Here is a 13,481-nt window from a genome sequence, read left to right on the forward strand (position 1 = left end):
AATCAGATTATGAAGAAGATGGAACAAGTAAAGAAAATCCCAAATCTGTGCAAAATAAAGAACCTGTCAGCCCAGTTTTGTCTCGTCAGATCGAAGGAGAAACTTCCATTTTGTCTCCTGAGCAGGCACGAGCAACTGAAACAGTGAGACCACCAGAAGATCATCAAAGCTCAACACCTGTCCGGAAGCCTAGAGAATGGAAATCCATGAGGGGTTATCCTCATGACTTCATCATTGGTGATCCTTCTCAAGGTATAACCACAAGATCCTCCACCAAAAGGCAAACCGAACCTAGCAATTTTGCTCTCTTGTCACAAATGGAGCCTAACAATGTCAAACAAGCTCTTGAAGATCCATCATGGGTCAAGGCCATGCAAGAGGAACTTGCTCAATTTGACAAGAATGAGGTTTGGACATTAGTACCTCATCCGGATGGTAAGAAGGTAACGGGTACTAAGTGGGTATTTAAAAATAAACTTGGTGAGGATGGACAAGTTGTTCGTAATAAGGCTAGATTAGTGGCCCAAGGTTACGATCAAGAAGAGGGAATTGATTTTGATGAGTCTTTTGCTCCGGTAGCTAGAATAGAAGCAATTAGGTTGCTTCTTGCCTATGCTGCCCATAAGGGTTTCAAAATGTTTCAAATGGATGTTAAATGTGCTTTCCTTAATGGCTTTATTGATAAAGAAGTGTATGTGGCTCAACCCCCCGGTTTTGAACATAAAGATTTTCCTAATCATGTTTTTAAACTTTCAAAGGCTCTTTATGGCCTTAGACAAGCTCCTAGAGCTTGGTATGAAAGGCTTAGTGCCTTCTTGTTAGAAAATCATTTTCAAAGGGGAACCACCGACACTACTTTGTTCATTAAAGTTTCTAATGATGACATCCTTCTTGTTCAAGTTTATGTGGATGATATTGTGTTTGGATCAGCCAACGAGACCTTGTGTGAAGAGTTTGGAAAACTCATGACTAGTGAGTTTGAGATGAGTTTAATGGGAGAGCTTACCTTCTTTCTTGGCCTCCAAATTAAACAAACTCCTAGTGGTACTTTTATTCACCAAGGCAAGTATGCAAAAGAATTAATAAAGAAATTTGGCTTAGAAAATTCCAAACCAATGGGAACTCCAATGCATCCAAACAATAAACTTGAAAAAGATGATGATGGCCTAGATGTGGATGAGACACGGTATAGGGGAATGATCGGTTCACTAATGTATCTTACCTCCTCTAGACCAGATATTGTTCAAAGTGTGGGTGTATGTTCAAGATTTCAATCTCACCCAAAAGAATCCCATTTAACGGCTGTTAAGCACATCATTAGGTATATTAAGGGAACATGTGATTATGGCTTGTGGTATCCAAAGTCTGATGATTTTTGTGCAGTATGGTTTTGTGATGCAGATTATGCGGGAGATCGAGTGGATAGAAGAAGCACCTCGGGCATGTGTTGCTTCCTTGGAAGCTCACTCAACATGTGGTCAAGCAAGAAACAAGCCACAGTGGCTCTATCCACAGCTGAAGCTGAATATATATCCGCATCTGCTTGTTGTTCACAATTAATTTGGTTAAAAACTCAATTGGAAGATTACAAATTAAAAATCAATAGCATACCCTTATTTTGTGATAACATGAGTGCAATAAATATTTCCAAGAATCCTATTCTGCACTCAAGAACAAAGCACATTGAAATTAAATATCATTTTATTAGAGAACATGTGCAAAAGGGTACTATTGATATTCAATTTGTAAAATCTGAAGAACAACTTGCTGATATTTTTACAAAACCCCTCTGTGAAGATAGATTCTGTTTGTTAAGGAAAAGCTTGGGAATGATTGATTTAAATCAAGTTGAAAAACTATGAATTTCTGACTCTGTTCAATTTTATCTCGCAGGAATGGACGAGATAAAAATAAATGCATGATAGGAGAGCTATGCTTAAGGGGGAGACTACGCAGAAACAAATTTCAATGGGCCCCACAAAATCCCTTTGATCCATCTCTGACTACTTTGTTAAATTATTCTTTTTTTGAAAACCAAATCTCAAAGTTGTCCTATCATATCTAGTTGAAAGAGGGATAATGTCAAATCAAATCCTTCCTTTTCAACTAATCCCTTGATTTAAGGAACACTCCTTTCAAATTTCTTGGGAAACCGCTTTGGTTAATAACCGTGCATAATGACCATTAACCACCCCCATCATCTCTCTCCAATCAACATTCATTGCTTCCTTAACCTCCCTCCACTTTCCACCTTCGGCCAACCTTTCTTCTTCCTCTCCCATTATCTCTCTCCCCATAATGAAAAAGAAAACTGCATCAAGAAAAAGTGAAAGGATCAATCTCTCTCAAAAACCGTTCACTCCACAAACACACACTCATATTCACATTCACTCAACATCCTCTTCCTCTCCTTCTCAATCAGTCAAACCTACACCCACCATGAGAAAGAAGATTGCTCACAAGAGTTCTGGCCGTGGCAAAAACAAGGAGCCCAGTGTTGAAGAAGAATCGTCTCAAACCTCACCCGTTCCTTCTCCACCGCCGCGATCACCAAAGAAGGCTACACCACACACTTCAGGCAGAAGCTCTCAGAAGCCCAAAGGTTTCGTGTTGCATGAAACTAGGGAACCGGCAAATCTTGAGTCACTGGAATTCAAGAACAAGTTTCACAAGCCACATTCTCACTATGATCCATCCAGATTCCTGACATGTGCATTTTATGAATTCCATCAAGAAGTTCTGGAAAAGAGGCATATATGTCCCTCCTACTTGGTGAATCTTGATCAACTGTCAGCCAAAGGAATTATTTTGCAACCCTTGTTTGATAACATCAAATGGTCTCCACTGCTACACACTCACAAAATGGTGTATCCAAAATTGGTTCGGCAATTTTATGCGAATCTCAGACTGATTGATGGTACTCTTCACTCTTATGTGAAACGTGTGCATATGGCTCTGAACACTGAAACCATCAGTGCTGCCCTTGGTTACACGGACGAGGGACCGAGGGTATACATAAGTGACAAATGGGATGATCATGTTGGGATTACTTACAAGCAAGTTCTCTCTCAAATCTGTGTAAACATGTCTGGATTAGATGGCACTGTTCCTACTCACAAAGCTCTTGGACCAACCAACTCATTGCTGCACCGCATCACAACCCACATTTTAACTCCACAAAGTGGTTCTCACAATAGGGTAACTGTATCTGATTCCTTAATCATTCTTGCCCTTGTTACTTCTTCCCCTATTTCATTTGCTTATCTCATGATCAGACATATGTGGGATTGTGTTAGAAGTACCAAAAAGGCTAATTTACCTTATGGAATGTTTCTCACGTGTATTTTTGAGTACTATAAGGTAGATTTAACAAATGAGACTGTGGAGAACAAAATTTCTATGATTAAAGGCGGTGGTGCTGTAAAAGGAACAAAGAGTAAGAAATCAATGCCAATGGACAGTGACCTTGAAAGCCAGTTTGAATCCTCCAAAGCAACCGAGTCAACAAGGGAAATCCTCACCGAATTCTCTAACATGTCCACGCTCATGATTCAATTCCATAGGGCTTCTCGAAAGCTAGCCTATGAAAATGAACGTGCTTGGGGGAGATGTAAAGAGCGAGTGGGTATGATGCTGGAAAACTTGGAAAAGGATCTGGGCGCTGGAAGTGAAGAAGATGTTGCAGACTCTGATTACAATTTGTCTGATGATTAATGACTGTTTTTCCTTTTTCTGATATTGGCTCTATTAGCCTCAATCTGTTTTTTTTTCTTTTGTATGAGCGTAACTTGAAACTCTCTGCTCTGTGATACTTTGATACACTCTTGTTATTTTGTTGTTATGGATAATTTGTGGTATTATTCATATCTTGTGCAGGTGCCCCTTGATGACAAAAGGGGGAGGAAAACTAGTCTCCAAAATTGAAATTTGGAACTAATGAAACAGGGGGAGGATAATGAAAACAGGGGATGAAACCTTCAATTGATGAAAGTTCATGATCACCCCTGTTAGGAATGCATGTTGATAATGCATTGTTACTGTTTGCTGAAAACAAACATTTGGCATTTGGTTTATAATGATGTTTGATTTATTGAATGCCTTATTGTTGATTTATCTTGATGAACATGTTTTTATTTGGAATATTCTTATTCATCTTGGTAAATATATTGATCAGAAAACATATTTTTGGTAGTTCCTTTAAACTGTGATATCTAACAGCTGCCATATTTTGTTCATATGAGATTCAAAAACATTTTCCTTACTTGAATGATATAGCTCTGATACTTTGACTGGAAAATAATTGAATTTTTTTGAACAACACTGTTTGAGCTTAGTTGATGTGTATATTGAGCAGATAATCAATTTATTGATAACAAATGAGTTTTGTTTATCACCAATCTCTGCTCATAAATCAAGCATTCAACATTTCAAATTAATATGTTGATTAACATAGTTACATGTAGCTTGATTTAAATATCACATGTTTAGTGCCTCCTCTGATAAAATAGCATACATCAAGGGGGAGCCATGTGATAATTTGAAAGGGGGAGAAATTCAATCTTCAAAGGGAGTACTCGTACTCAATCTTTAAATTTCTTTCCATTTCAATTTTAATAATGTTTGTCATCAAGGGGGAGATTGATGAGTTTGGAAAACTCTTATTTAATTTTGATGATGAACAAACATTATTAAATATTTAATTACAAAATTATTAATTTGATCTCAACTCATATTTGCTTAATTAATAATTTTGTGGTGCAGATTTTATTTGGGCCGAAAATGAAATTCTGGATTAAGCCCAACTAGCCTTGCTACATGCTTCTCATGCTATGAAGCTGAATTATAATTTGGGCCGAACAAAAACAAAAGAAATGTTGCAAAGCCCAAGTGTGAATTTTGTTAAGCTTTGATTTCAAAGATTATAACCAACAAAGTAGAGCTGAATTATTATTGGGCCAAAAATTAATAATTGTTGCAACTAAGCCCAACTTCACATTTGATGAGAGTTCCCTATGCATGATCCGAATCCACTAAGCATGTAAAGCATAGTTCCATAGCTTCCAAAGGAACTCCTTTACTCATCATGATGGATTTCAAATTTATTAGAATAAATTTGATAAGTGCATGGAAAATATGAGAGAGAGGATCATTCACATGATTGATGGCATTAACTTTACACGCCACCCAGGGAAGAAAAAACAAGCTATCTTTAATTAATTTGTTTAATCACTTTGAATTACTTTTTCTTCACATTCTCTCTTCTCTCTCATCTCTTTCCTTCTCTCTTCGGTTATTACACAGGAAACAATGGCTTCCATGAAAGCAAAATGGAGCTACCGAAGCAAGGGAAGAACAAGCTACAAGACCATCAAGCTAATGATGGCAAGAACATACTAAAATAAAAATGAGCTGTGGCTGAGATTATCACCTAATCTGGTAAGATTTGGTGAAGTAATCTCGGATCCTTCTTACTCAAAAAGAAGGATGAAGATTCGGCCAGCAAGGAAGATCTTGGAGGCGTGGCTTGTCTTGATTCTGCTCAACCACCACAGGGAGTAGCTAGAGTGGCGAAGCGATGGTTGAAGGCAGAGATTGAAGCAGATGAAGTCATCATCATCATGAAGCATCAAGGGCCAGAAATCCATCTTGGAGAGGAAGCCAAGGATGGAGTGCTCGGATTGATGAAGAGTGATGACCAAGGAAGGACTAGAGGTATTTGCATGTTGGTTTTTACATGAGTTACCTCTTCTCTCTTTGTGGCCGAACCGGTTTTGTTGTGAAGGAAAAGAAGCTGAGCTCGGGTTTGGGTTTCAACCATGAAGGCTTCACTTCTCTATAAAAGGAGTGAACAGTCATGGTTTGATTCAAGGAGTAAGATTTGAGAGTGCAAGTCACAAAGTTCTCAGAGCTACCTAAGCTAGCAGTTCTTCTTCTCCTTCAATGTTTTCTGTTTAATATTTTTCTGTTTAATTTTGTCATGTCTTGAGTCTCATGGAAAAAGGCAAACAGTGAGATTTGTAAGAAAAAGCCATAGAGCGGAAAAAGGCAGAGAGTGCAAAATTAAAAGAAAAAGCCATAGATGTCTTAGAGTTCCTTTGTACATCTGTGTTGTGTTTCGTGATTCTGTGGGAATCCCCTTGTAAGTTGGGTTAGCACTTTACAAGTTGTAATCTGGATGATTATAGTGAAATTCCATCATTGTTGTGATGGAGACTGGATGTAGGCTGCATTGCACTTAGCAGCTGAACCAGGATATATCTGGGTGTAATCTTCTTTCTCTCTTCCTACTTCAATTCTGTTTTTACTGATTAGATGAAAAATAAAAAATGTCTCGTGTCAAGTGACGAGACAAAATGAAAATGTCTCGTGGCTAGGGACGAGCTAAAAACAGAAAAGTTTCTTCAAAGTCCAGCAAGTGTTAGCAAGCGAAAAAGGGGCTAAGATTCAACCCCCCCTTCTCTTAGCCACTGAAACCATCAAATGGTGCAATGCCATGCCTTCAAAGTCTGATTATCAGAAGATGTAGAAAATTGGACAATCTCCCAGATGAACTGTGGTCTTTGACTGCCCTGAGACAAGTACAAGTTCAAGGACCAAACCGAGTATTATCTCTTGCGCTACGAAATTTGGAAATGAAGGATGGATGTAAGCTCATGATTGAAGATTAGAAACTATAGAATTCAGAAGCAGGGTTGTTCAGTTTGAATCAAATTTAGCCTTAACACTTATCATTATAACTCGTATATTTAAATGTTATCATCATGATCAAAATCTTCTAAATGATTATGATATTTTTCTATTTAAATTATGTTATGACTATTAACTTTTTGTACAAGAAGAGGAAGCTTAGAGCAATGGTTGAGTTGTCTCCGTGTGATCTCAAGATTACAGGTTTAAATTATGGAAACAGCACTGATATAATTATCAGTGTACATTACACCTTTGAGTGTGGTCTTTTTCCAGCCTCCGCGTTAAAGCGACATACTTGTGGACTGAGCTGCCTTAATTAACTTTTTGTATGACCATATATGACAGTGTGTTATAGTAATAGTTCTAATATTGCATGTTCCATTCTATAATTAATTTAATATATAAGTTAAAAAATATGATTTCCAATGCTATTCTCTATCTTACTAGTTACTATAAAATAGATTTAGCATTGATGTATAAAGATTTATAAAAAAAACTATATATTATTATTGTATTTTTATTTTTATATATTATAATAGAAGTGATGCCTTGCATTTAAATTTAATTTATAATTTTTCAACTTTATATGTATTTATAGGGCGCAATTTAAATAAATCAACGAGGTTTGAAGAACAAGGTTCAAAACCATGATCTAATATATTATAGAAGTAACCAGTAATTAAGGTTATGTGTCGTTTGTTGCAAAAGCATAAATAATTAGAAGGAGATGAGATCATGTTTTGATGATTGGTGGTGGTTGGTAGGATCATCTCCAACACCTTTTTTGCCAAAAATCATCTCATCAAGATCATGCATCATGTCATCATGGCTCAATCCAACCCTTGAATCACTTGGCTTCCTAATCAAGGCATCATCATCATCATCATCTTCAGTTGTGTTCCGGCCGGGCGATTCCTCTGCCTCGACCGGTTGGAGTGGAGTAAATGTAGGCAGAGCAGGAGGAGCTGTAGGCTTGTTGAATTCTTGGTACTTAGTTAGAACCTTTTGAATCTCATCATTCACATTCAATGCCTCAAAAAGAAGTGCTTCATTGTCCCCAGAAGTCTCAGCTATTCTTTGCACATCACATCGAGACCTTTGACACTGTTGTACTAATGAGGTTGTCAGTTCATCCTGTACAAACAAGTTCTGTTAAATAACTGAATTTTTCAATTCAGATGGTTCACTAATGAGTAAAGGAAAAACCATGTGAACCTATATTTAACTAACGGTTTTTATTCAAATGGGATTATGCAATGAACTTTGTATTTATTTTATATTAATGATTGAACTGTTGTATTTTTGTGAAAGTCATAAGTCAATAGACTTATTTTTCCTGACTAGTGGACTTTTATTTTTCTTACTAATTTGTTTTGGATTTGAAATTTTCAGGAAGGCCTAAAAAAATATAATAGCGGTTAGCAATTAACATTATTTTTTCTAAAATATAACTCAAGAAAAAGATAAATAAGTCCCAAATATTTTAATTCAAAGACATAAGTCTCTAACTAATTGAAAATACAAAAACCTAACATTTTAAAAATATAGAATATTTAAGTTCTTTCGTCTAAAATATATAACAATAAATTGATCCCCCGAAGAGATTTAAATGTCTTATATTTTAAAAAATAAATGATGTTTTTATATTTTTAATTAGTCGAAGACTTATTTGTCTTCGAAACATATAGCACTTATCTATAATAAATTTAACACAAATTAAAAACTTACCCTAAAATAATCAGCCAAATGATTAGGAAATTAATATTGGTCACCAATATATTATATCATTATTAAGATTTAAGGTTTAGAATTTGTGATAAACTCCGACACAAACACAAAATTTATCTGTTATTATCATACTTGAGTTTAAAATTCAGTCTATAATAGTTATTAATGTAAATTGTATAAATGACACACCAGTCATGAAACACTGAAAAGAAATGATACCCGTAAAAGTTGTTGGTGTGGTGAAGAAGATAAGATAGTATAGAGAAGCTCAATGGTGTTTCTTGCAACATGAAAAGCTTCCTTTGTGGTTGGTTGAGAGGTGAAGCTTCGCATGGGAATATCATAGCGAATGGGATGTGGTAAAATGATATCATCAGAATCAGCAGCAGAGGATGAACGACGAGGAGGAGGAGTGAAAATTGGAGCCAAGCTTTCATTGTCTCTAACAGGAAATCCAACACCCCTTGATTTCAAACTCTGCTCAAACAAGAGTAATTATCAAACCACCTTCTAAAAGAAAAAATTGAAGATATATATATATATATATATATATATATATATATATATATATATATATATATATATATATATAGCACCTTATAAGTTTCTTCAAAAACAGGCAAATAACGAAGCTGAGTGGTTGATTCTCCCAGCCTCATATGATCAATCAAAGCCTTGTTGCGGTTACTAGAAACTGTTAAAGGATCATCAATTAGTTTAACCATCTCATCAAGAACTCTCTCAGATGCCACTTCCATGAATCCCTTATTGTCACAATTCTTAAGCAATGCTTCAAGAAGGACCAATGCAAGGTACTGAATCCTCGGATTATTCCTCATCATGATCCTCCTCTTGATCGCCCGAACCACTTCGCCTGTGTTGATGCTTTCATGATCATTGATCAAGTCATAGATTTGAAGGTTCATAGACCAGTCAGGCTCGTCGAGGGACTCTGATGTAGCCTCCTCGACGAGCCTGTCCGCATGGTTTTGACCATGGAAAAATTCCTTCACTTTGAAGCTCATAGAACTCATTCCGGCACTCATCTTTCTACCTACTTCCACTCCACCAATCTTGAGACGCTCTCCTAATGCGTTCACTTTTTCCATCAAGTTCTCACTCATCTTCTTAACTTATCTATTAAAAAAAAAAGGGATATCTCAACCAAAATTATAGTTAAAATCAAAGTATTAGTTTATGATGGGAAAGAAAATAAGATCATACCTTAGCTTAATTTTCTTAACTTGTAATTTGGAGAAAGAAGAATGGAACAAGGAAATTAAAGAGACTAAGAGAGTGAGTTGAAGAAGTGTTGGATTGTGATGTTACGTTCCTTGGGGACTCGGTCACATTTTTAATTCCCACTTCTATCAAACCTTTTTGTACGTTACATAAAATAAAACAAACACTTTTTTGTTCAACCACCATCTATATCTCTTTGGGAAAATGACAAAGGAGAGTTCAGAGAAATGAAATGGCATGTAATTAATGAAATAATGATCAAACTTTCAAACTTAATAAAAATTGTTTTGGGGGAAAAGAAAAAATTGTATAAGGAAGTTAGAATAATGATGATAAAGTGGGGAGAAAGAAAAGAATTCTTCAGCTTTCATCCAAAGTCTCAAAACTTTGTCCCGGAATCAAGGAGAAAAAATGACGTGTATATATTCAGCAATTTATGTCTAAAAAATAAAAATATATTATTATATTGAACAACTAAATTATGGAGAGTGACAAGTTTGGATGATATTTTACAAAATGATATTTTTAGAAAATTACATGTTGAAGTTATTTTATGTCTAGAAACTAGATGCAAAACTACTTTATATTTGAATAATAATAATTTTAAAAAGATGACAATTGCAGCATTTCAACATAAAAGGAAGAATTTTATAACTTTTTTCCAATAGTTCTACTTATATTTATAAGAAAATTACTCAAATGTATTAGAATATACAAAAATAAATCTTTTTAACTGAAATTTCTTTTTGCATTTTTTAAGAAGGAAAAATACTCAAATAAATCCTTGAATTTAAATTGATTTTCATATATTTTTTATTCATTCATTTATTTTCTATTTTAACTAAAATGTGCATATTTAGACTAATTTATACTATTTTTATATCTTATTTTTTAAATGTAATTTTATATTTTCATTTTTTTTATCTCAATATCTTTCGGATCAATAAACAAATGCAGCCTATTATCTCTCACCTCCAATATAAGCTAGTGCCCAACAGATAGTGGCATTATGATAATTGGCAACAAAAATTATTATGGTTTATATTTTATGAGTTTAATTTTAATAGATTGATAATATAAAATATTTTATATAATTATATAGTTATATTCGTTCTATCATTTATATAATTAATATTAAAAATAATTATTTTTATTATTATATAATTAAATATACGTATAAAATATATTAATAGTTTATTAATATTAAAGTCATATTTTATATGAGTTTGGTATTCTTTGGAGTTGGCTCCTGCTCCTGCAGCAGGGAAGTCGGCATTGTCCTTACTATAATCCTGACAAACGGAAGAGACACACTACAAAACATTTAATATTGAACTGTTGACTAAAATTACGGGCTAATATAAATTAAATTGGTGCTCTAGAGCTTTTCTCTTTTAACATATCATATCACATTTAAGTTTTAACAATGATATATCAGTTATGATGCACTGATACTACTACGTACACTACAAATTTTAAAATCTTATAAGATATGAAGGCATACATGTATGTAAGAATTACATTGAAGCGTTAAATGTTTTAGTGCCTAAAATTATTCATGGGTGAATTTTAAGGAGACAATTTTATTATTAACTGGATGATAATTTATAAGGTGATGAGTTCTGCAAAAATTATGTTAAGAGGTTACAAGTTTTTTTTTTTTTTTTGGTCTTGAAGAGGTTACAAGTTTATTCGCCCCCTTTTTTGTCATATGCTTATTTAGACTGGGCCAAGAAACTATGGTATAGGCCCAAATTAAACCAAAAATGGCCCAAATCCGAAAACACCAAGGAGTAGAGGAAGCATTCGCACAAAAACTAGTAACGCAGCATAGCTGCAGCCACCGCAGACCCTTCTCCTCCGTCTGAATTCAGCTTCGCCGCCGCCGTCGATCACCGCTCATCAGACCACAGGCAAATCTCCTTTAGTTATAGCTTCTGTATATAAAGATTTCGAAAGTATTATTTTGCAGTTTTTTTTCTTACTGTTGATTATGAAGTGTTTTTCTGTGAACCCTTGGATCAATTGAAGGAGTGTGTGTAGAAATGGCTGATGAGTCAGGAAAAGGAACTGAGAGTGTTGCTTCGAATCTGAATGAAGCTGAGAAGCCTACGATTCAACCTCTGAGGTTGCCCACAGCTGAAGAAATTCGCGGCCAAGATATTTGGAATAACTGTGCTGTGCGCAGTGTTGTTAGTGGAGTCATGGGTATAATCGTAATCATACGCTTTTTCCAATATAAATTTTAGCTTTACATTCATATTAGTATAAATTTATTGCCTTTATTTTGGGAGTTTAATCAAACAATGCAGAGTCATGCCATGACAAGATAATAAAGGAGTTGAAGTGCAATTGTCAATGTTAAATATGTGATTTTGATATTCTTCAGGGTTATGATAGGGTTTGGAAGATGTTGAGGCATTGTGATTTTTTTTTAATTTGTTTTTATTGGGATTTATATGATGATGCTTTTTTTAGGAGGTGGACTTGGCTTCTTCATGGGATTGCTTCTTGGAGCATTAGACAGGCCTCACGAAGAGATGACTGGCAGGCAGGAGTTTATATATCAAGCAAAGCAGATGGGGCGTAGGAGCTGGGGTTCGGCCAAAGCGTTTGCTGTTATGGGTTTTATATTCTCAGCTGCAGAGTGTGTTGTTGAGAAGGTAGTATAATGGTCAATGGAGATGAAGAGGAACATATTTTGAGCATGTCGGGTTCCTTCTTACGCCTTGTCTCTTTGATATTCTTTTGCAGGCACGAGCGAAACATGACATGACAAATACTGTTGTTGCTGGGTGTGTTACTGGAGGTTCAATATCAGCAAAAGGTAACCTTACATTCATTTATGCCATTGAAGCCGCACTAGATATGTAAACAAGACAGGCTTGGATGCCTTGAAGTTCCAGTTTGCTTTTTATACTTCACCTTAAGAATTTAGAATATTTAGTTTCTTGACTCTTTTGGTGCTTGGAAGAATGTGTTTATACATGAGAAGGGGCAACTGAAGCCTAAGGATTTTGCATTCTTAAGGTTCTAAACCTTTAGATAACCATTGAACAAAATTGTGGCTAGCCATTGAGTTGAAGCCCTATGTCTTATGCTTCTGTTTGGGAGATTGATAAACTTAGAAAGGTATTGATTTCAAGCTTTGCTCTGCCTCTGACATAAGCTGTAGTTGCGAATGTGCCAATTACCTTAAAAATTTAATACTAGAGTATGTTTGGTTGGAGGATAAAATGGGTTGGAAATTTCTAGGATGATCTGAAGTATTATAATTACTCTGATCCTAAATGTGGCATGAATACACTGTTTTCAGTTAAGATTTAAATGTTTCTTGCTTAGTTCAAATCTATTCTCTGCCTTTGTTTTAGAATGTTTTGGTGTTGCTTTGTGATTGTAGGTGGTCCAAAAGCAGCATGTGCTGGTTGTGCTGGCTTTGCGGCATTCTCAGTCGTTATAGAGAAGTTCTTAGACAGACATGAGTAGCTACCTATTGAATTGAAGTCACCCAATTTTGCATTCATTAGGCATAGCATGGATTTTATCTTTTGCCCATTTGCTAAAGGGCGCACACAAAATTGTAATATTTTATTTTACATTGATTATTGCTTATTTGTATACACTATCAATTGGTGGATGCATTCCTCCAATTCCAAACTAGATGTAACAAAACAATTTGGTATTAAGCAATTCAAATAGTTCCTTTAGCCTAGTGCATTCATGTACCCTATTTAGGTGTAAGGTGTATTTTGATTCTCATATATTCTTATCATTAAGGAAGAATTGTACCCCATAAATTTTTCAACATCGTTTGGGACCTA

The 13,481-nt window shown here is 35.1% G+C and overlaps 2 protein-coding genes across 2 annotated transcripts; one reads left to right on the forward strand and one right to left on the reverse strand.

The window, feature by feature from the left end:
* Positions 1-7,314: 7,314 nt before the first annotated feature.
* LOC112789314 (TOM1-like protein 1) lies at positions 7,315-10,056 on the reverse strand. Its single transcript, XM_025831156.3, has 4 exons — positions 9,643-10,056; positions 9,015-9,555; positions 8,638-8,895; positions 7,315-7,824 (listed from the first exon to the last, which is right to left on the reverse strand). Exons 2-4 carry the CDS (start codon positions 9,540-9,542, stop codon positions 7,408-7,410), a joined length of 1,203 nt encoding a protein of 400 aa, XP_025686941.1. The 5' UTR covers positions 9,543-9,555; positions 9,643-10,056; the 3' UTR covers positions 7,315-7,407.
* Positions 10,057-11,406: 1,350 nt separating this feature from the next.
* On the forward strand, positions 11,407-13,372 carry LOC112789315 (mitochondrial import inner membrane translocase subunit TIM22-4). The gene is made up of 5 exons (XM_025831157.3): positions 11,407-11,573; positions 11,692-11,868; positions 12,139-12,323; positions 12,415-12,487; positions 13,061-13,372. Exons 2-5 carry the CDS (start codon positions 11,706-11,708, stop codon positions 13,144-13,146), a joined length of 507 nt encoding a protein of 168 aa, XP_025686942.1. The 5' UTR covers positions 11,407-11,573; positions 11,692-11,705; the 3' UTR covers positions 13,147-13,372.
* The last annotated feature ends 109 nt before the right edge of the window (positions 13,373-13,481 follow it).

Source organism: Arachis hypogaea, chromosome 3 (genome assembly GCF_003086295.3).
Source record: "Arachis hypogaea cultivar Tifrunner chromosome 3, arahy.Tifrunner.gnm2.J5K5, whole genome shotgun sequence".
In the NCBI taxonomy this organism is placed as follows: Eukaryota; Viridiplantae; Streptophyta; class Magnoliopsida; order Fabales; family Fabaceae; genus Arachis; species Arachis hypogaea.